This window comes from Lepidochelys olivacea (assembly GCF_965140295.1).
Source record: "Lepidochelys olivacea isolate rLepOli2 genome assembly, chromosome: 12".
Taxonomy (NCBI): Eukaryota; Metazoa; Chordata; order Testudines; family Cheloniidae; genus Lepidochelys; species Lepidochelys olivacea.
The window spans coordinates 17,490,314-17,512,925 of NC_140422.1; the positions used below are offsets into that span (position 1 = coordinate 17,490,314).

The 22,612-nt window shown below is 41.5% G+C and overlaps 1 protein-coding gene across 1 annotated transcript in view; it reads left to right on the plus strand.

The window, feature by feature from the left end:
* Nucleotides 1-22,612, plus strand: part of SIAH1 (siah E3 ubiquitin protein ligase 1) — a 106,087-nt gene that overhangs the window by 40,958 nt on the left and 42,517 nt on the right. The window contains exon 2 of the mRNA XM_084644293.1: nt 11,797-12,000. Coding sequence (XP_084500419.1) covers nt 11,976-12,000 — 25 coding nt within the window. The 5' untranslated portion in view covers nt 11,797-11,975. The remainder of the gene's footprint in view (nt 1-11,796; nt 12,001-22,612) is intronic.

Here is a 22,612-nt window from a genome sequence, read left to right on the forward strand (position 1 = left end):
AAACATATGGATCCAGGTAGTAAAAGCAATTGGAGGCTCACCTGGGCTTTGCAGAAAGGGTGCAGGTGGGTTCAGAGGCAGAAGATCCATCCTCATCACCAAAATGTTGCATCACCCAGGCAAGGTACTAACAAGTTTCAACAGGACTTTATTTTCAAAGTGGAAACCTCTTTATCGAGCTGCTGCTGCCCCCTCTGTAGCTTTCTCCCAGCCTCTCAACTCCTCCCGCTCCTTCCAGGATCCTTTCAGAATCCCAACAGCCAGTACTCCCTATTCTAATAATTACAGGCAACATCTAAACACCACAGGTGGGGTGGGGGGAGGAGTGTCTTTAAAGAAGTGAAATGAAAAGTTTAAATACAAAGAAACCTAATATGTTATTTGAATTCTCAAAATAGTTATATTTTATAACCTGTTAGGCCATGTCTTGCATTCTTGGACACTGAAAACTCCAACTAAACTAAACTGGAAGTTTAGGAGCATAAAGAACACTGGGCCAGGCACAACCTTAGGAAGTGTGAGCTAGAATCCTGTTATACTATGAACCCAGGAGAAGTGTATGGGCTTAATGGTGATGCATGTCAGTTATGAGCCCTTCCCTAAAGTCCTCACAGGCGAACTTCCACTAATTTTTATTAAGTCTGGGACTTAAATAGACTCTCATATGAAAGATGGCATTAGCTGCGGCTCACCAAACTGTTAAACATTTTGCCAGCAGAGACAGACTGAAGATGGCTTCTGTCATCCAGTAATTTTGTTGGTGGATTTTTAAGTTGAGCTATTTATCTTTGCAAAGCTGCAGAAAATTCCTATTAAATAATAGCATCTGTGTGAGTTTTACCTGCAGAAGGACTGCAAGATTGTTAGTTGATTGTATTACTGCAAAGTAGCAGCTAACTTATCCTGATACAGGAACAAAATGGTGGGCTATGTAAGCCAAGTTTTCAAATGTAAATTCAACTTCTTACTTAAATTCATACATCTTTCTCTTACCAAAAATCTGATTTATGTTCCAAAGAAACAAACCTATAACAAGAACTTTTTTTAAAAAAATGAAAAACATATGGAACCATATGATTAGAAGAAGAAATGTATTATTGCTTTCATAAATGTCTGGTATTATTCAATATTTTCATTAATGACTTGGATAATAGAGTGGAGGGTGCTTATAACATTTGTGGATGACACCAAGCTGGGAGGAGTTGTAAGCACTTTGGAGGACAGGAATAGAATTTAAAACAACCTTGACAAAATGGAGAATTGGTTTGAAATCACCAAGATGAAATTCAGTAAAGACCAGTGTAGAGTACCACAGTAGGAAAAATCAAATTCACAACTACAAAATGGGGAATAATTGGCTAGGCAGTAGTAGTGCTGAAAAGGATCTCGGGGTTCTAATAGATCACAAATGGAACATGAGTCAACAGTGGGATACAGTTGCAGAAAAGACTAATATAATTTTGGGATGCATTAACAGGAGTGTCATATGTAAGACATGGCAGGTATCTGTCCTGCTCTACTCAGCACTAGTGAAGTCTCAGCTAGAGTACTGTGTCCAGTTCTGGGTGCCACACTTTAGGAAAGATGTGGATACATGGAGAGAGCGTAGTGGAGAGCAACAAAAATAATAGAAGGTTTAGAAAACCTGACCAATGAGGAAAAGTTAAAAAAAAACAGGCATGTTTAGTCTTCAGAAAAGACTGAGTGGGGGACCTGATAAGTATTCAAATATGTTAAGGGCTTTTATCAATTGTTCTCCATGTCCACTGAAGGTAGGACAAGAAGTATTGGGTTTAATATGCAGCAAGAGAACTTGAGGTTGGATATTAGGAAAAACTTTCTAACTATAAGAATAGTTAAGTTCTGGAATAGGCTTCCAAAGGAGGTTATGGAATCCCCATCATTGGAGGTCTTTGAAAACAGATTGAACAAACACCTGTCAGAGATGGCCTAGGTTTACTTGGTCCTGCTTCGGTGCGGGGCTGTACTTGATGACTTCTCAAAGTCCCTTTTAGCCCCACATTTCATTAAGAAAACCAGGAATTAAATTAGAATAAAACACCCTGCATTATTAGAAAATATAAAATAAAATAATCCAGAGTATCTTTCTGGCTAAAGTCCTCGTTGTCACCTTAAAGAAATTTTGGTCTTATTAATGCACTCTTTCACTAACTATTGGCAGCCCTTGGGAGACATTTGTTACTATTTTATTCCATGTAAACATCTGGATCTAATTTAGTCAAGGAATATTGTGAGAGCAAACTGGCATCTCTCCAGTCCACTGCAATAGGTGTCTGGTGCTTTGAGTGCTCTGTTTGCACTACTCTTTTGAGATAAATTCACTGTCAATTCAGTTAGCTGAGTTTCTATAAATACCTCATCCCCACCCCATAAATTAAGTATCTTAAGGAAAACAAGGAGAGGAAATTGATGTTCACCTGCATAATGCTACTACAGTGGAATTAAGGGGTTTATGGTGGATACATATAAAAATGCTCCAGGAAAATGTTGCCCAGATAGAGGACTGGATCCTGCTGTAATCCCAATCAATGAGAGTTTTCACTAAGGATTGACCCCTCCCCTTATTGTTTGCTATTTTGCCATAAATATAATAGGTTGTTTTGCTAGCCATTTATTAAACTTTCAGTTGACTTCTCAGGTTTGTGTAGGTATTTTGGTCTTTTAGGTCCAAATCCTGCAAAGTCCTGAAGACAATGGAAGATGAGAATTCTCTGCACCTCTCAGGATTAGATTTTACAGAAAATATTCTTTTATATATAAACTACTTTTGGGTGAACTTTCATAATATTTACACACATCTGCTGCAAATGTTAATAACCCTGAAGGACACTGGTTAGTTAGTGGACAAATTCAAAGTCCTGGTTATTATAAGGTAGTTGTAATTTCAAAACAATATGCCCTCTTCGTGAAAAGAAAATTACATGGCCAGCTCATGTTCCTTCTGTGATTTATGGACAACTTGGGGAGTTGAATCCATGTGCAGTTAATAAAGACTTCCTTTTGCATGGTGTAGGTGTAACACAACATATGTACACCAGTTTGTATTAACCTACTCTGGCTGTGGGTGTGGACATATGCTGCCATTAAATGTATGTGCTAATTCCATAGCTCTTTATATCCCAGAATTCCTTTATATCCCAGAAGCTAAAAATATCAGTTTTTCCATATGTAAAATTGAGACTGGTAAGTATGATTGTCTCAAATGTGTAATGAGGATTCATTTTGTAAAGCTCTCTGAATACGTAAAGAGTTGTGTAAGGATAAAATATTGTTACATTAAGCTCCCACTGCTCCCTGATGAGGTAGGTAGGTAGGTATTTTACAGATGGTTAAATTCAGATATAGAACAGATTTGGGACAAAACCTGCCCACCCTTCTCCTGTTCCCCCATGTGAGTGCAAAGCCTGGTAAAAAAGATCAGTGTCTGTACCTCGGAACTCTGCTTTCCTTGTGTACCTTAAAGCACTGCTCCTCTTCAGCTCTCTCTAGGACAATATGAAGAAGTGTAAAGAGAACAGGAACACCATGATGTAAGGGGAATATAAAGAACTGTATCTGCTACAATAGCAGCCAATGAATGAATATCTCCCAGCTGCTCAATGGATTAGAAACAAGAATGTAGGAAGATTCTGTCCTGCACAACCTCCACATTTACTTGGACTTTCATAAGGGACCTCCAATGAGAAAGTGGGACTGTTGTAAATATGTGGCACAGTAACATTCTTTGGGAGAAGCTTAGAATCCATAAAGAGAAGTCAAACAGTGGTGCCATAGGGACCTGGAAGAGGATTAAAGATCATAGTGTCCTGCTGGACCAGTGACAGAGTGGGCCAACAGCATTCTGTTATAGAGAAGGCTGGATCACAGCTGGGTCCCCCAGTGGCTTTTTCTCTATAGCTCTTTTCCTTTCTCAAAACGTATTTTCTATCTTTTCATTTAAACCCTTGCTATGTGTTCATGTAAAAAATACTTTCATTTCTGAACAGATATGTCTGAATGTTTTGAATTTTTTAAATAAAAATTGGAGCAATATAAACTTGTGAATGTGGAAAAAACTCTACACGTGATCCTGGAGCAATTCTGAATGCAGAACACCCCTTGAAGTTAAAGGGAATTCCTTGGAGCTACTGCTGAATCAGGCCAACTACTGGCATATTTGTTCAGATGCATCACTTTACTTGCACATTAAAAAATAGTTAGCATGTACGGAGAAACTGTATAAACATTTAGTAACTGGCAACAGAGACAATTATAAAAACACCCAGAATCCAGAGTAAACATTAGTCTAAAGGGCTCTGCATTAGTTGATACCTTTTTAAAATGTTTTAAAAAATTTCAAACGACAATTTGGATGTTAAGAACATGAATACAGGACTAACTCATGCAGCACCAAGTATGTGAGCATCAGTAACCATTGGCCTTGTGACAGCTGCTCTTTAGGGTTTTATTTATGCAAATAAGCAAGCTAGATTTTTGGAGCATAAAAATAATGACTCGTTGAATGTCCCTGTGCAAGTTTTGTTGATTTGATAGAAAACAAATCCATCAAAGGCCAATGGAAAGGTTGTTTTTGGCCAACTGCCTAGTTTGTAGTGGGCAAAAGTCCATGTGATACCAGTAACCAAGCCTCAGTAGAGGCATGTGGGTATATACATGGACTGACTTTAAACCAAAATAAATTGCTTGTTTGAAACATACTTAAGCCTTTTTTGGCGTCTGAATCACAGAGATTATGCCCATATACAACATTTAAAAATTAATAGGGTTCTCACACCTCTGAAGTTAACAAAATAAAGAAAAAAGGAACAGATTCTGCCCTATACACTGTACAACCCCATTGAATTTAAGTGATCAGATCTCAGAAGTGTTATCCATTATTTTTCAAATTATCTCAAAACATAGCGGGGTAAGTTTTAAAATGGAGGTGGGGGATGTTAAAACATGAGATCCTAGTTGACATTAATAGGAGTCTTGCCATCAAATTCCTGTATACTTCTTTGAAAGTTTACTCTTGTATCAGTTCTCACTTCTTCAGTTAGTTGTAAAAGAAAGTGATTCATACTTCAGCATGTGCAGTTGAAAACTATACATTGTTTCTGTGGCATTGGCTTTGGGCTGTGTTTTCATTTTAATTTCTTTAATTAATTAATTTAATTGGGTCACTTTGTAGTACACTTCAGAGAGATATTAATAATATCGTGACTCTACTGAAATAATTCTAGAGGAAACATTTCCTTATTTTAAAGTGAAAAGAAGTTTTGTATACAGATTCTAATTCTTTCTGAAATGTCACTGAATTGCAGGCATTCTTTCCAAAGCATCCTAAAGTATTTTACATGAAATAGCTTATGTTTTAAGAACTTTCCTTTTGTACTGTAATAATGTAATGTAAGAGGTCTCCTCTGGAGGCTTGGTTGCTGGAATGGGTGAAGTCCGAAGTACAAGGACGTGGTCCAGTGACACCTTGCTTGCAAAAACAAAGGGGACAGACAGCAAATTAGCAACTGATAGACTGGACTGCTTACCACTGCTACATGGAATAATCTAAGTGGGTGACTAACAGAGACTGCCTCTAGGGATACTGAAAGCTGTTCAGAAGAACTTGAGGATGGAATTATTTCTGGGAGGAAACTGGCAGGCCTATCTTAAAGCTGTTGGACCATATTCTGCTGTAAAGTTTCACCAGTGTACACAGTAAACACCACTGAAAGTGATGGAATTACTCAAGATTACTCTGATATGAATGAAAGCAGAATGTAGTCCATTGATGTACATCGAATCTCCTCTGTGAGTGAACTGGGAGAGTCCAGGCCGATGTATCACTTCTCCAGTTTCTCTAGAGAGGCTCAAGGCTCATCTAACCTGGGGATTCACCCTGGTTCAGGCCACTAGAGTAACTGCACCAGTCCAAGCCCCTAGTATGGGCAGGGTAAACTGCTATCCAGAGCAATTTGCACTATATAGCTTACCCTGGTTTAAGGCAGAGGTCAGCTACACCAGTGCCAATCATGGTTTACCATGGTGCTGTCTGTCTAAACAAGAACTTTGCATCAGTGCTTCTACACCTGTGGCTGGCCACTGATGGTGGAAAACCTGATTTAGAATAATCAGACACTCATATGCAGGTGATAAAAAGGAACTTTGCTCCTCCTAGATGGATTCAGGAGCTAGCTGGGCTCATTCTCACTTCTGCTAGCTACTTGCACCACTCTCATTCCCAGCCTTTATGAGACTTCCTGATTCCAACAGTCCATCTCTCTCTGTGAATAAAAGAGCCAGACAGCCCCACCAGCAGATCCCTGAACACCCTACAGTTTCCAGTTGTGGATAATTTGTCCTTTACTTTCCCAATGTCTGTTTTGGCAATGGATTAAGTGGGATCAGAGGTTTGGTGCTGAGGACATTTACTAATGTTATATATATATATATAAATGTAAGAGTGTACAGGGGGCCCAATTTTCCTCCATAGGCTCTTTTAACCGGACATCCAAATTCTACACTGGGATGTTTGGGATCTTAGATCCCCATTTCACACCTAAGCATCCATATTAGGAAGTGGTGTGTGAAAACACAGCACAAAGCTGAATGCACATTTTTTGTATCAAAGGCTTAAATTCCTTGGATCAAATATAATTTGCCTTTTCCTTGAAGCCACAGGGCACTTGTGGGTACTGTAGCCATCAACTTGAGGTGCTTTGGGGCATTCTACCAGTGTAGGACAGACACAGGTGGAATGCTATAGGGAGCACTGTTATAGTGTTCCCTTCACCACTTTGGAAAGGAGCAGCATGAGCTCCAACCCAGCAGGCCATGCCTCATGCACTGCCAAGCATGCTGCCCCATTCCACAGACTAGCACTCAAGGCAGAGTCAGGTGTCTCTTTTACTTATCTCCTGTGCGCACACACTAGAAGGGGAAAGAAGTACCTTGTACCATCTCCCCCCCCTTGATGCACAAGAACAGCAGACTGTTGCCCTTTATCTTCATTAATATTTTCAAAGTGTTACAATAACCTCAATGCTGTTGCTTAGATAAATGTGAATGTGATTTAAAAAATAAATAAAAACTTGCTCATAAACATCAGATACAGCATCATTTTAAAATCCTGACAAGATCTCGCTACCTGACAGTTTAAATTTAGAACCTTGTGTTGTCATAAAAAAAATACGATTGCTTTTCATCTGTCTTCCCTCAGGCTTGTAGGAGTCAATCTCAGTGTAGCAGACGCTGCCATTGCTATTTCCCTTTTAAATCTGGGACAGCAAAGCTCTGGCACTTTTTCAGAGTCCTGGTGTCCTTGATCATATTTCTTCCTACAGCAAATAACGGTAAGGTTTGCACAGCAAGCGTCCTAGTTTTTAGCTCCCAATTCCATTAGAGAAGTTTAAAAAAAGTTTTGGCAGCTTCCTGTATACATAGGTATTAAATCATACATTGTGTGTTTATAAGGCACCTGTGCAAGACTGAGGAGATAAAATGTAAATAGTCCTAAAATTCACCACATAGTACCATTTATAAAATCTCAGTGGAGCATGCCCCCTTCTCCCTCAAACTTCCACAGCTAATGGATCATATGCTAGACAGGTATGTCTAGGAACAGTGGAAACCTTTTCTGAGTTGTTTAAAGATCTAAAATGGAATAGAAACGATAAAGGATTTTACCCTGGGAACATATTTTCAACATTTTTGCCCAATGTTAAAGCATTTAGGGCCACATTGTCAAGTGCTCAGCACCTAGAGTTGGAGCCAGATTTTCAAAAGAGCTCAGCATCAGATATGCACCCGATGTGCTGATCTCTTTTGAAATTCTGGCAATTACTGAGGTGCATTAATGGATGCTGAGGACTTCTGAAAACTCTGGCTTTTGAAGAAGAATGAAGCAGCATCTTCAGTACCTGCAGAGTAAAGTTCTCACTTTACGAAATGCACTAAGCTCTGAAGGGCCCTGGTTTGATCCTGCCTGCTGACGACCCAGTTCTGTCAGAGTTAGATGTGCATATTGAGATCAGTTCCAACAAAGCTGCTGTTCAGATTTGACATTGTCCTGTGAGCAGATAGCATGTTAGCACAATGTGTAAGAGACACAGGGGTATTTAAAAAAAAAAGAAGTTATTTACAAAAATGTAACTTTGGCACATTAATTTCAAAACAGCTGTTAGTGAATCGTTTGCTGATGAAGGCAAAGTCAACACAATTCAACTACAATAACAAAACAAACAAATCACAATCCCAACAGCCACCCCACAACATATTTGTTTTTCAGCTTCCTGGTTACAGACCAGCATAATTCAGTGTCACTCCCAAGTTTGTAAGAGGGTAGCAGATGAAGAGAATATTTCGTAAAGTGAGAACTTTACTCCGCCAGTCATGTGTATTGAGGATTTGCATGTGCACATCAGTAGGGCATGCACAAAGTAGGTGTGCTTATATTCACAAATGAATGCCCACCTACTTACTGAAAGTGAAGCCAAGAATTTCAGAATATATGTTATGTTTGGACAGTGTTGTTGTTCAAGATTGCTATAAGCACTTCCATTAAAAAATTCCTTTTTGATACTATATATCATTCTTATTGAAACTAAACTTGCATTGCAAGATCTTTTTTTTACACATTTTAAACACATTTTAAGAATTAAATTTTCTTTGCGGTTAATAATGCACTGTAAAACCTCTATTTAGGGAATGGGTCTCCCTTCTCTAGGAATAATTTATGGAGCATCAGCGGAGGGCATGCAGAGAAGGACACTTGTTGCACTATTTACTCCTATGTTTTTGTGGCCAAGGTGTAGGCTCAAACACCGCACAGAATTTGTCTCATGTGGCTTATTGGTACTGCACTGCTCCAGAAAATAGCTAAAAGGATAGTTTTAAGAGATGCTGTTGAGATATGCCAAGAAGCTGGAGTACTTTCAAAACTGTCAAACAGGGAGTGTCTGCTCTCTCACACAGCACACTTCAAAAGATTAATTAAATCCCTAGTCTACGTCCCTATGAACCTAGGTAAACTCATGAGCTCACAAAAGCTTATGCTCAAATAAATTTGTTAGTCTCCAAGGTGCCACAAGTACTTCTGTTCTTTTTACAGATACAGACTAACACGGCTGCTACTCTGAAACCTGTCATAAAGCAAAAGGAAATCTGAGCAATAAAACAAGGAGAGAGAGGAGGAGGGATATTCATATGGATCCTGTTGCTAAGGAAACTTCAGTGCTGCCTTTGTGTCTACATGTTCAGACAGCCTCATTTTGATGCTGTGTAAGAGAACATGAGTTGTGGCAGTGAGGTGAAGATTTACTTTAATAAAAAATTAAATTTAAAATACCAATATTTTATAGGTATATGTTTACTTGTATTATTTGTGCTTAGAAATACTTATGTCTTGCTTTTGTCCCTTTTCTTGGAGATGGTTCTGTAATGCAATATTTGTTACCGTTTTCAGTTGAATCCTCCCCCTCCCCAACCGTTTAATGATTTGCTTGTATAGGGACCTGACCCTGCTTGGGGACATTCAGTACAGTAAGGTTTCAGAGTAACAGCCGTGTTAGTCTGTATTCGCAAAAAGAAAAGGAGTACTTGTGGCACCTTAGAGACTAACCAATTTATTTGAGCATAAGCTTTCGTGAGCTACAGCTCACTTCATCGGATGCATACCGTGGAAACTGCAGCAGACTTTATATATACACAGAGAATATGAAACAATACCTCCTCCCACCCCACTGTCCTGCTGGTAATAGCTTATCTAAAGTGATCATCAGGTGGGCCATTTCCAGCACAAATCCAGGTTTTCTCACCCTCCACCCCCCCACACAAATTCACTCTCCTGCTGGTGATAGCCCATCCAAAGTGACAACTCTTTACACAATGTGCATGACAATCAAGTTGGGCTATTTCCTGCACAAAAACCTGGATTTGTGCAGGAAATAGCCCAACTTGATTGTCATGCACATTGTGTAAAGAGTTGTCACTTTGGATGGGCTATCACCAGCAGGAGAGTGAATTTGTGGGGGGGGGGGTGGAGGGTGAGAAAACCTGGATTTGTGCTGGAAATGGCCCACCTGATGATCACTTTAGATAAGCTATTACCAGCAGGACAGTGGGGTGGGAGGAGGTATTGTTTCATATTCTCTGTGTATATATAAAGTCTGCTGCAGTTTCCACGGTATGCATCCGATGAAGTGAGCTGTAGCTCACGAAAGCTTATGCTCAAATAAATTGGTTAGTCTCTAAGGTGCCACAAGTACTCCTTTTCAGTACAGTAAGTGCATCCTCTGGAGCTGACTGCTACTGTAATTCTTCACAGTTACACTAGGTCATCTGCTGCATCAGAGGCTATTCCACATGGTGCACTGGGCTGTGCGGGTTCACTACCAATTCTCTACAGACCTACTGCATCCTGCAGGGCAGGACAAGGGGGCATATTAGGAGTGAAGATGTTCAGGCAGAGATGCTCATGCTGGACTCTAAACAAGGTATGATGCAGCCATTTAGAGGGTTATCACATTGCAACTGAATTCACGTGACATGTTGTAAGACAGGAAGGAATGATCAATCTTTTGTATTACGTTAAGCCAAATATACAGTTTTAGATTCATTAAGAAGGAACAAACATTCTGTATTTGGCTCATGCTGATGAGAGTTAATGGGAGGCTCAGGAAAGTCAGAAAAGTCTCTCCATCCTGCCCTGACAGAGAAACAGGGACTCTGATTTCTCCCGTCTCCTCAGGGGATCATCCTTCCTGGTCCACTTCCCAAATGACCTTCCCCCAAGCTGTGTGGAACCATCTACAGTCCTGTTTTCTAGCTAACTGCTCCCTAACCACTCATATCAGGTGCTGCTAGATTCAAGGGCGCTATAATTGGTTTCCTGGAGCGCCTATAGTGACAATATGTATCAACAATATGTCAGGGGTGATGTTGAAGTAAATGTGCTTCTGTTGCACTCATCAGGGAAAGTAATGGTTAGATTTACCTGTGCCTCATCCCTTTTTAAGGATTGAAGGTCTGTTGAGGGAATACCTCTGATTGGAGCAGAGTTTTATGTTCTCTGAAAGGATGGAGCAGCAATAGGACTTGTGCAAGCTGTTTTGGTTTGGTTTTTTAAATACTAAATTTAATAAAACTCCAGTTTTAAAACTGGCCCTGGGCTGGGAGTATTACACTTCTAAAGTCACTCCTAGTAGTAGTTCTACATCTCAGATCTTGGTCATTCTCTCACAGATCTGGGGAATCCTAGAACTGGTTCAACCAAGTCTGCTGTTGCCACAAGGGAAGGGGGTGGTCCATCTGACTCTTGGGCCCAAATGTTTTTACAGTTAGTGTGGAAGTAGGGGACTCCAGAGTACCAGTACTGGCATGGTCCCTCAATCCCCCTATGGATTTATTAACAGTTAGCAAATTGCATAGGAGGAGACTAGACTTGGGACTAGGTGCAGAACACACCACATGCAGTAGGACTGAACATCTCCTGCCAGCAAAGCCTTCAGACCATCTAAGTGTTTGGCTTTTTTTTTTCTTTTGGCCGATAGTGGGGAACAGGCCGGGGTATCTTGAGGTGTCTTGTATCTTGTAAGGTGAAAATAGATTTTCTGGGACTGGGACTTCTGGCCTTCGGGGATATGAGTCTCTCATCAAGTCTCAGTACCAGCTGGTTCATATTAACAAAAAATCTCAGCCACAAACACAAGCTATATATATTTACAGTTTTTCTTGAACGTGACCTCAGTGGAGTAATATTTCTGTCATTTTCACGATATTTCTTTGTGTTTGCGCCAGCAGAGACCCCATTCAAAGGTTAAAAATGTACAGAGAGGAAATAAGAGCCTACACGCTGACGCCCAGGCTCGTGGGTTTGTCTAGTGTCTTGCTAAAACCAGTCACCAGCTCCACCATTACTGATGTCAGGACCAAGTGTGAGATAATTATAGCCTCTCCAGCTGACTACTGGACCTCTTAATATGCCCAAAGTGACTACGGCTCCAGGTAAGAAATTTTGCAGAACTCCAGCCTGCTATAGCTGATACTTTCCAAATTGAAGGACTGATGGTTTCTTCCCCTTTAAACTGTCTTCTAGTTTAAGCCCCTGTTTCACTGTGTCTAGCGCTCTCACTGCTACTGCAGGCCTCTGTGGAATCAGTGACTCCTGCAAGATTTTTTTTTTAAACTGGAAAAAGGAAAGAACATGCACACACAAATTAGATGGGGAGATTATTTTTAATAGGCCAAATCTTGCCCTCATACACACCCATGTAATTCCACTAATTTCAATGGGGTTGCAAGGACAGCACAGAGAAAGTTGACCTTTAGCATTTATATAATGATTTTGTAAACTGCTTTATAAATGAAAGGCCAAATCCTGAGGTCCTTATCCAAGTAGTTTTAGGTATTTCATGGGCAGGTGAAAGCAGAAACAGAAACAAAGAGCACCCATTATTTCGGAGTCCTGCAAATAAAAGTGTCTGTAGTATTAGCAGTGAGAATACAGGGAATAGAATTCCATTCTTGCGTGGAAGGACATCCACATGGTGTGCTAATGGACCTAGAGGATACAGAAATTTACTTCGAAACTATGTCCAAAGTGCATGCATATACGTTAAGAACACAGGTGCTCGTGCTCTGTCTCTCGTGCTCCCTCTCTCTCTCTCGCGCACACATACACACACACAGCCAAGGATTCACATAAAAAATGATAGAGATGTTATGCTAAAATTGATGCAAGATTACATAGCATTTGTTGGGGCACATATTAATGACCTGGCATGAAGTCACACTTATGCTGACATTTGTCAAAACATCTAGGGCTTTGAAATGTAAGTTGTGAGAGCATCAAAATACAATCAATTTATAATTAGTGTTTATAATCTGAACGGTAACAAAATTGCAAGGTAGAATTGGAATAGCTTTCACTGCTGCTGCCTGTGATTTGCCTATTCTGGACTAGAGTTTAGTGCCACGTACCAACCATGGTGCAATGTGGAGCCACAGTGCCCAGGAAGGAGCAGTTTCAGTACAATCTCTCCCTGTGCTACTCCACAATGTCAGTCCAGCTCGTGGGGCAGTAGGGAAGAATGTAGCTGTGCCCCAGCTACTTTCAGCCGCCTTGCTTCCTGAAGGCAACAGGAGAGAGCACAATGATTTCTATTGTTGCTGCCTTTATTCAGCATGCAAGGAGGGGTGGAAATTTCTTGCATCAACCCTAGGTTTGCTTGGCATTGCAAAGCACCATTGCTAGGTCACTGTGCCAGCTCTTCAATTTTATTTTTAAAATTAAGAATATTCTTCATATTTAAGTTTGTCCAGCAAAGCAAGAGCAAGAGAAGCAGTCTCTACCATTTCAGTTCTACCTTCAGATTAGGATCATCCCACAGAACTACAGTCTCTTGGGGATGGGGTGGAGGGAATAAATCCATATAGCTCTAGAGTGAACATTCTACCTTATAGAATTTTTCACAGCAGCAAAGACTTTCTCATTAAATAAATGATAGCCTATTCTGCCCCTCCTAAAATTGGGGCTCACCTGCAAAATCCTTGTACCAAAGCTAGGACAGAGTCACAACCTGGGTACCAGTAATGACTTAATTTCTGCTGCACACATCCAGATGTACCTCTTAGTGGTCCCAGCTATTTCATCAGAAATTCTCTCTGTTTCCCTTTTGTTCAGTGGGGCTTCTCAATAATGACTAGGATAGGAGAAACAAAAAGAGACAGATTATACAGTAACTGTGGGACTTAATTTAGAGCCACTTATGGCTTTGAGATATTATTCCCTTTGTTATCCCTGAGTTATACCCTAGAGAATTGAAGGTATGCACACAGTTAATAAACTCAATTACAGGTAGGAATCTCTTTCCAGTTGGGAGATTTGGAGACTTGAGCAATTAGTCTGCTCTTTAGGCTCAAATAGCTTAAGGCAGCATCCATAACCCAGACTTGTTATAACTTTCTCGGGAAAATACAAAATAATTAAAACAGTTTTTAATATGAGCTTTGGTAACAATATAATAAACAGAACCTTACACTGAGACTAAAAGGTGCCTGGAGAGATGCCTGAAAAATTGCATTTGTGTGGATGGGCATAAAAAGAGTTAACTTCCAGTTCAGCAACAGGCAGATGGACAGACATGCACACACACAAAAATAACTGCAGGCAATCATATAAAATATAATCTAGGCCATGACTCCAAACCCATTAAAACCAACAGAAGCTTTTCCGTAGACCCCAGTCAGCTTTGTGTCAGGTCCTTCAAATGTATGTGTTCTGTGAACAAAGGAACTATGCCAGGAGTCAGAATCCTTCTCACAAACTGAGAATAAGGTAGAGAGTACCCACACAGCAGCTAATGCAACATCAGAGGCTCAGTAGCATCCACAGTCCCTATATGCTGCTCTGTGTGGGTCAGACCAGTGGATCTACTTGGGAAGGGATCTGCTTACTGGGCCCTGTCCTGTCCTTTGTTGCTCCTCCTATGAGTCTGCAGTGGAGATGGCATAGAGTTGTGTTCCACAGCACAAATGAGATGTGAATGCCTTCTACTTTACCTCTCCATGCCCTGCCACTCCCATAATTCCTCTATATCAATAGCCCCTGATGAGATAGAGGCATTAGCCCTCCCCCCCTGCATGTATAAACATCTGCAAGAAGATTGTAATACATACAATATACAATAATGCATACAACATACTCAGGCTTGCTTTTTCAGTAGTTAGGCACCAACTTACGCTTTTACTAGAGTGAACAAAAAGAAAAGGAGTACTTGTGGCACCTTAGAGACTAACAAATTTATTTGACAGGTTTCAGAGTAACAGCCGTGTTAGTCTGTATCCGCAAAAAGAAAAGGAGTACTTGTGGCACCTTAGAGACTAACCAAACTTATGCTTATGCTCAAATAAATTTGTTAGTCTCTAAGGTGCCACAAGTACTCCTTTTCTTTTTGTGAATACAGACTAACATGGCTGCTACTCTGAAACCAGACTTATCACAACCGCTTCACAAGGTGAAGTTATTGCCGTATACAACAGAAGGAGACAGCTCGACTTCTCCAAACCAGAGAGATATCTCCTGGCTAAAGTTAATCTCTCCTAATGAGTATCCTGTATACACCAAGCATGAATATCACTCACAACAACCAACAGAGGATATAGGGAAGGGCTTCAACGTCTGTTGCTCCATGCCTCGGGGCATGGAGAAAGTAAAAGGAAATGGTAGAGCCCTGAGGAGACAGAAACAGCATTTCACTGAAAAATGGAGGGGGTGAAGACAGCAAGTCACCTCTGGTAAGTAATGTTATATGCCTGATGTGGAGACCTTAATCATTGCATGAAAAATGAAGTGTACACATGTGTTTAAGCTTGGGCTGATGCCTGAGGATTCTCTTATTTAAAAAACACATACCCTGTGGATGTGAAATGCTTTCTAAAACCAAACTAAGGGTCAGTGAGATGCATTCAGCACTGTAAAGCACTGCCTTCTCAATGAATACAGTCATGTGAGCTAGTGTAAGTGTCAGATTTGTGGCATGTAGGCATAATTATTATGTTGTTTACCCAAGTAATGCTTTCGGCTGTAAAACTGGGTTTCGCACACATTAGGCCCAAGCCTGTAAAGTGAGTCAATGATCAAAAAAGTGTGCAAATATGAACAAGTTCCCTTGAACAGTCAGGCTTACAAAAGGAGTCTAAGTCCCAGGTGTACTTTAGTTTCTTGTAACCCAGAGAGCTAGCCAGCTGCCAGCTACAGTAAGTTACTTGAGGGAGATGAACAGACACAGTCTGCTGTTTCTCCCCTATCACGTTTGGGCCATCTGCAGCTGGATTATGTGAACCCTCTGTCCGCTGCCCTGTTTGTGGGTAATTTCACCACATTTCCCCTTCTACGTTCCCTTGCAAAGACCTGCCTCAGATGTGACATGAGGGGAGAGAAGTCTAGCAGCAGTAGAGTTTTGGGGGTCTCATGCAGACGTACAAGGCTGTTCAGTAGGACCGCCCCATGAATTACAATCACGATGAGCCAGATTTTCCCTAGTCCTTCTGCAGATGCACAAGAAGAAGAGGGCACAAGTAGACCATGTTCTTCTTTGTACCTGACACAAGGACAAGGGAAAACTTGCAGTGCCTGCACTTGGGATTACAGGGACTACTCCATCCAAGCACTCCCAGCCGACACAAATTCCCCTGTAGGAGTCAGGCAGGAAGGCACCCTTCTCCCACAGCAGCCCTCAGCGCATACTGCGTCATCTAGAGAGGAAGCAGCGAGAGCACACACCTTGAGAAGGCGTCAGGCGGGGGATTCAGCTGACCTGACAGGATCCCCACCTTTGGTACTCAGGGAGGCAGTACATGTTAAAGGTGGATTCCAGCCACTCCCAGAAAATCATCTGGCCATCACCTGTAAACTGGGGTATCCATGGCCCCCCCTCATGTAGTATGTCATAGTCATTGGAACAGAGCAGGCTGCCAGGACAAGGACAGTGTTGTGAGGGGTTGGCTGAGAGTTTCTCAAAGATGTCCCTGACCTTCCAGCTACCTGTACCTCAGACACTGACCTCAGAGGTCCCTGCCTAACCTCCCCAAATCCTGTTCCTGACACCATCTGTCAGGTGGGAGATTCCCTGAGTTGAGGAAGGGGTCCCAAGTCCCAGCCACATGCCTCTTCACAAACACCAACCCTCTCTCGTAGGGGTCAGAGTTAACACTGTAACAAGTACCACACTTAGAACATTTAACCTAACCCAGGCAAAGTCAGGCGTAAACTCAGGAGAGGATTCCTAGAAGGGGTTACACAGAGTTCCTTGCCCCGGTACAGCATACAGCCTCCCCTCCCCCCACACACACCTTGATTAGCTAGGCACATAGACTCTCCACCCCACATCAGTTCAAACCGCCCTGGGTCAGTCTAACCTGTTCCTGTATTCTGATACTGGTATGCTCTGTGAGCTCAGAATGGTGGGTCCAGCTGTGTGGGCTCTGCTATCCTGTCAGCTCCAAACTGTGCATCTGCGGGGGGTCCCCTTTACTATCACCAGTGCAGCAGTGAGTTCTCCTTTCAATGGCTCCCAGATCAGATTCAGCACCCTTACATTTTGGTGTCTCTCTGCCCCAGTGTGGCATCTGTGATCTGGTCCTGCTGTAGCAGTTCAGGCCCTTTGTTCCCCTCCAAACCTCCTGCACTTACAGGCTAGTCCCTCTGTCCCATCGCCCTCCTCCTCCCCATCTGGTCAGTGACTGCTCAACTGGCTGTAGCCAGTTCTGTGTCCTTGTTCTGGAGTGGCACTTCCCCCATCAGCCAATCAAGTTTTGTTGTTGGCAGGGGGGCAGGAGAGTTCTACCCACTCCCACAGAGTCATTGTGCCTCCAAGACAATCCTTCCCATGCTACCTCTAGAACTGTGAAGTTCTGCCTCACCTATTAGCCAGGATTGTGACTAAATGCCACAGCTATCCTTAATGAAGTAGTGCTCCAATACCACAGTGATGAGCAAAGTATAAGCTCCTAGATAAATAGAAGTGAACACTTCCAAATTTTGCCTAACTCAATGAACTTTACTAAGTTACAAGCACAATGTAACATGTTTTCTACATGGTTTGTGCCACGTATAATATCATGGTCAGTATGTAGGAAACACTAACTGTCACATCTCAAAGTTTTGAGTGACTTGTTCCCTTTAAGGTTTTAGGATCTGGAGCAGAAGCAGGCAAGCAGTCTTTATTGTTGCTGAGACAGCTCCTCATCATGGCTTCCTGTTTTGTATACTGGTATCAGCCAATCAGTGGGCTATGGGGGGTTGCCACTCAGGCTCTGTAGTGTGGTACTTCCTGCCAAGCCTAGCTTTGCAGGGTCCTCCCAGGAATGCCTTGCCTAAGGTTCTAGTGGTGATGATGTGGTGGTGTCAGGGACCCTGAAGAACCCCCTGTGGATGCAGGTTTTAGCTCTGCAGGTTCTTATGTTCCCACTTGGTATCAACTATGGGGGTTACCCTCTTACTCTACTGTGCTTCATTGCCATGAAGCAGTCATGATGATAGGAATGATATTGCAGGGCTTGTCGTAAACAGTTAAGTCATGGGAAAAATTAGAAGGGGCCACAGCTGAAAGCAGGTTCCTCAATGGATCTGCCAACCAGAGAGATGAAGGAAGGTTTGCAATTCTGAAAAATGAATTAGGCTAAAACCTGCAGTTGGGTACTGCATGTGAGTGCCCTTCAGGAGAAAGCTTTTCAGATGGTAGTCACTGCAAGAGGAGGCAAGAGCTTCAGCTCCAGTGGGGAAAGGAAAAGTATCCTCCAAAAGCCAGCTGCAGCAGATATGAAAGGTATAGTCAGAAGGTTCCATCCCAACCTACCTCCAAGAATATGTCGTAAGTTGATTTTCTCTATACAGACAAGTTACTCCAGCCCTAGGGAGCTAGGAATTCCAGGAGCTACATGGTCCTTGAAGAGGGAGCGCTAGTTCCAATATTAAGAATTGTTGGGGAGCTTATTCGCATGTCCTCTCTTCCCCTGTCCAAAACAGGTTTGTGTCATGCAGCTGGGAGCTTTTGGTGTGATTTTTCCACGTTGGTCTTCTGTGGCTGGCCAGTCATGGCTTGGTCAGCCTGCCATGGAATCAACATCCAAGGGTGTCCAGAGCTAGTACAGCCCAGAAGGCCAAGGGTGTTTACAGAAGGGTCAGTGTGCAAATATACTGGTGGCTACTGTTTAAACAAATTAAAATGATTGTATCTTCTAGGAAGATAAAGGACCAAATTCATCCGTGGTATAAATCCATCAAAGTTAATGGTTGAATTTGTCCCCCAAACTATAATTATTTTAAAAAGATAATCTAGTCTGTACATATAACCAGGGTGCCACTGTGGCAGCAGCTTCCTGTGCTGCTACCCCAGAGCACATGGAGCGGCTAAACACAAGAGTAGCTCTGTGGCTGCAAGAAATGTTCAGAAATTAGAGTTTGTTTCTTCTTTAAAAAAGAAAGGAAAAACTAGGAAATTCCATTAAAAAAGCTGCCTGAAGAGAGTATTGACCTTGCTTGTATAAACACTAAAAAGTAAAGAATAGCAAGGTTGGGGTTGTGCATGCAACCTTAACTCTGCCCCATGTTTGTAAACATTGTACAATCTTAAGTTACATAACTGCATATGATTTCACAAATAATGCAGTATAGTATACTTTTTTCCCTGGAAGACCTGGTGTAAGATGGGCAGCAATGGATATTGTATGGCATGGCTTGAAGCACCTCCCTGTGGTATGCCTGTGGAATCCAATCTGCTTATCACTGCTGGGCCAGCCAGGGCAGGATTTAGTCCCTACATTATTAAAATGGATGTTTATTTTACTCTGCAGATGTTCAAATGATGTGCCTGCTTTAGCTCATTTAGAGAGAAATTCACTTTTAATCAGTATCACAGCTAACTCAGACAGAGCTTACAAAGGATTTCTGTTTAATGTCTGGGTGAATTTTGTTGCCATGTCACCCAGAAAATACTTTGGAAGATGATATCTTTACACAGCTGACAAGCTATAAATTCTCCCATGCAGCCCTATAACTGTATCATCTTCCTACAAGTTAATCATAAAACCTCCACAGATTTATTTCACATATAAAAGCTTAAGAGATTTTTGTATTTAATTGTGTGTTGACTTTATATATATATATATATATATATAATTAACCTTTTATGTATGAAGTCTAATGGTTTAGTTAAAAAAAAAAAGACAATCCTATACTTTCCATGGAGAACGTTGAACACAGAAGTGTTCTATTCACACACCCGAGAAAAGCTAATAAAGCATTACAGGAATCTAAAGAAGCAGTTTTAATAATTGTATTGTAAAAATTGTAGTGACACCACTGGCAAAGCTCAATATTACCATACCAAATGGGATGGCTAACAATTTCATCACATTACCTTCTTTGAATCATCCTGCTGCAAACCAGACCATGTTTCAAGATGCATCTCATGAGACCTAGGATAATCTTACTACAGTGACCTCACTGAATAAAAGAAAGCTTGTGATTCAAAGGTTTCCTGTACAAACACGATCAGTCTAGGCAGGGAGGGTAAGAAGAAAACACTAGGTAGTACAGTTGTAAGTGATGTTACTGTTGCTTGAAAAAGACTAGCAATATAAAATAGGCATTCATAACAAAGAACATTATAATGCCTCAGGCTCCCTTAGTACTCAGGTGGAACACAGAATGTTGTCTTTTATAATTTTCCCACTGCTCTGGTAAATCAGCAGTCTCAGGGAGAATACACAATCAGACTTCTTTGTACCAGACAGCTTCTTCAAGGAGACGCATTTTCCAATTTGAGAGCTCAAGTTACTGTCTCTTAAGGTCCAATCCTGCAGTCTTTACTCATGCAAAACTCCATTAAAATCAGTGTGGAGCATTCTGTGGTCGAGCCCTTAGTTTCAAAGTACTTCAGGATCACCTGATGAAAGGTTCTATATATGTGCAATTATTGGTGACAATGTATCTTTGAGATACAGAAGGAGAGAGCTATAGAGGTCTATAAATGCATTTCAAAGGGCAAGACTGTGAACAAAAAATCTACCCTTTTTTGCCAGGGTGGACTTTGCCATCAGAATACAGGGTTCAGAGAATACTTAACTTACTGCCAGAAGAAATAAGGAAGACCACTAACCCAGCTGCATTCATGCAAAGCCCACTCCTTCACCCAAAAACTTTCCCATGCTAATACCATCATTTTCACTGATTCATTAAGAAAACAAACCATCAAAGCTTCTAAGCAGTGGTGTAGAGGTAAAAAAGTGGGTAAACTAACCTTAATTAAACTCCATATTCCCCAAATGAGAAGTGCGTAAATTCCATTTACCCATGTTTACCCTTGACTATACTACTGCCTCCAGAGCCAGCTGCAACATTTTGTTGTGGTACTTCACGGAAGGAAGAGAGAGAGCATTGTCATCTCTGAACTCACAAGAGGCACTCTCTTAATATTGTTATACTGGAAGGTCTTAAATGGCCCCCATCAATCACAGACCTGGATGAAATTTATGGGCACAAACACCTCTTATTCAGGCTAAATGAAGGAGCAGTTAAATGCCCCTTGGTGTAATGAGAGCTGCTGAAACAATAGGAACCACCATCTAAAGAACTGGCCAGCATGGCAGGGCATGAGGAGAAGCTAGGCCACGTGGGCCATGGGGTTTCCCTGAAGACTGATTGCACACACAGGGGCTGGGACATTGATTTGGTTGCAGCTGTGTGTGCTAGATGTGGGCTGCATTTAAACTATTCAGAAAGCTTTAGTTAGTACAGAACTCAGCAGCCCAACTTCCTTACCTGTGTCAGTTACAGATCATATATCACACCTGTTCTCCAAAGGCTGCACCAGCTTTCTATTTGTTTCTGGGCAGGAATTCGAGGTGTTGAGCTTAATTTAAAAATCCTTACATGGCTTGGATCATGGGGTGGCTACCACCTCAGAAACCTCTTTATCCCCATGCTCTGTCATAATAGAAAAAGCACCCTACAGAATCTCTGCTAATACACCTAGATCGTCAAAAGTAGTTAGGCATCTAACGCCCATTGATTTCAATAGGAGTTAGGCACCTAAATACCTTTAATGATCTGGACCATAGTTCCTAGATTTGAGTATCTGGGTACTGGAGTTGGGGCATTCATAACAAAGGGAACCTGACTGTTTCAGGCTTCTCTCATAGGTCTACCAGCCCTATGTGATCTTCAGAGCATGGTACGAGGCTCATCCTATTCAGTCTAGGCTTCTGCCTGAATGTGTGTTTGGGGGAGGGGGGAAAGGGGCTGTAGGAGGATTACGGAATTATTTGGGAGAGGAGTCAGTTTTAGTGTGATAATGTTAATGAGTTGTTCTAAGATAATATACCTATCCTCCACAATTTCACCCCATGTTTTGTATCTTCACTGACTTCTGACCATCATTTTTCTTGACCAAATCATTTGCATGGCAAAAGGTGGGATTCAAACTGCATTTGTATATGTACATGTATATTTGTGATTTTGTCATTTTCTAAATTATCATCTGTCATCATCGTGCAGTGGAGTAACACACAGTGCCTGAAGGCTATGCTAGAAATTCAACAGGTATATGCCCCGTACTGCATTGCTGACCACTCAGATTTATGTCTTTTTGGCTTGCTGCCTAATTCCTATAATATGCACATAATGTGCAACTGTTGGATTCACTCTTTGATGGGGTCATGGTCTACCTTGGGAAAAGCTGCACAAGCAGGACCTGATACTCCTCTGATTTACATCAGGGTTACAGTGCCGTAACTCCACTGATTGCAGCTGTGTTTACACCCCTGATGTAATGGAGTAACACACAAAAGCAAGAGAAGAATGATGCCTAGAATGCTTATGGGTGATCCTCACCTGTTATAAACAATTTGAAATTGCCAGGAGGTCTTCATGAATTTCCAAAAATAGTAAAATCTGCCGCTGCTAATAAGTGTCAAGATCTCAATGTCTTATTTATCTCCCCTGCTTATCTAGCTTATCTATTTAGCTTATCTAAAGTGATCATCAAGTTGGGCCATTTCCAGCACAAATCCAGGTTTTCTCACCCTCCACCCCCCCACACAAATTCACTCTCCT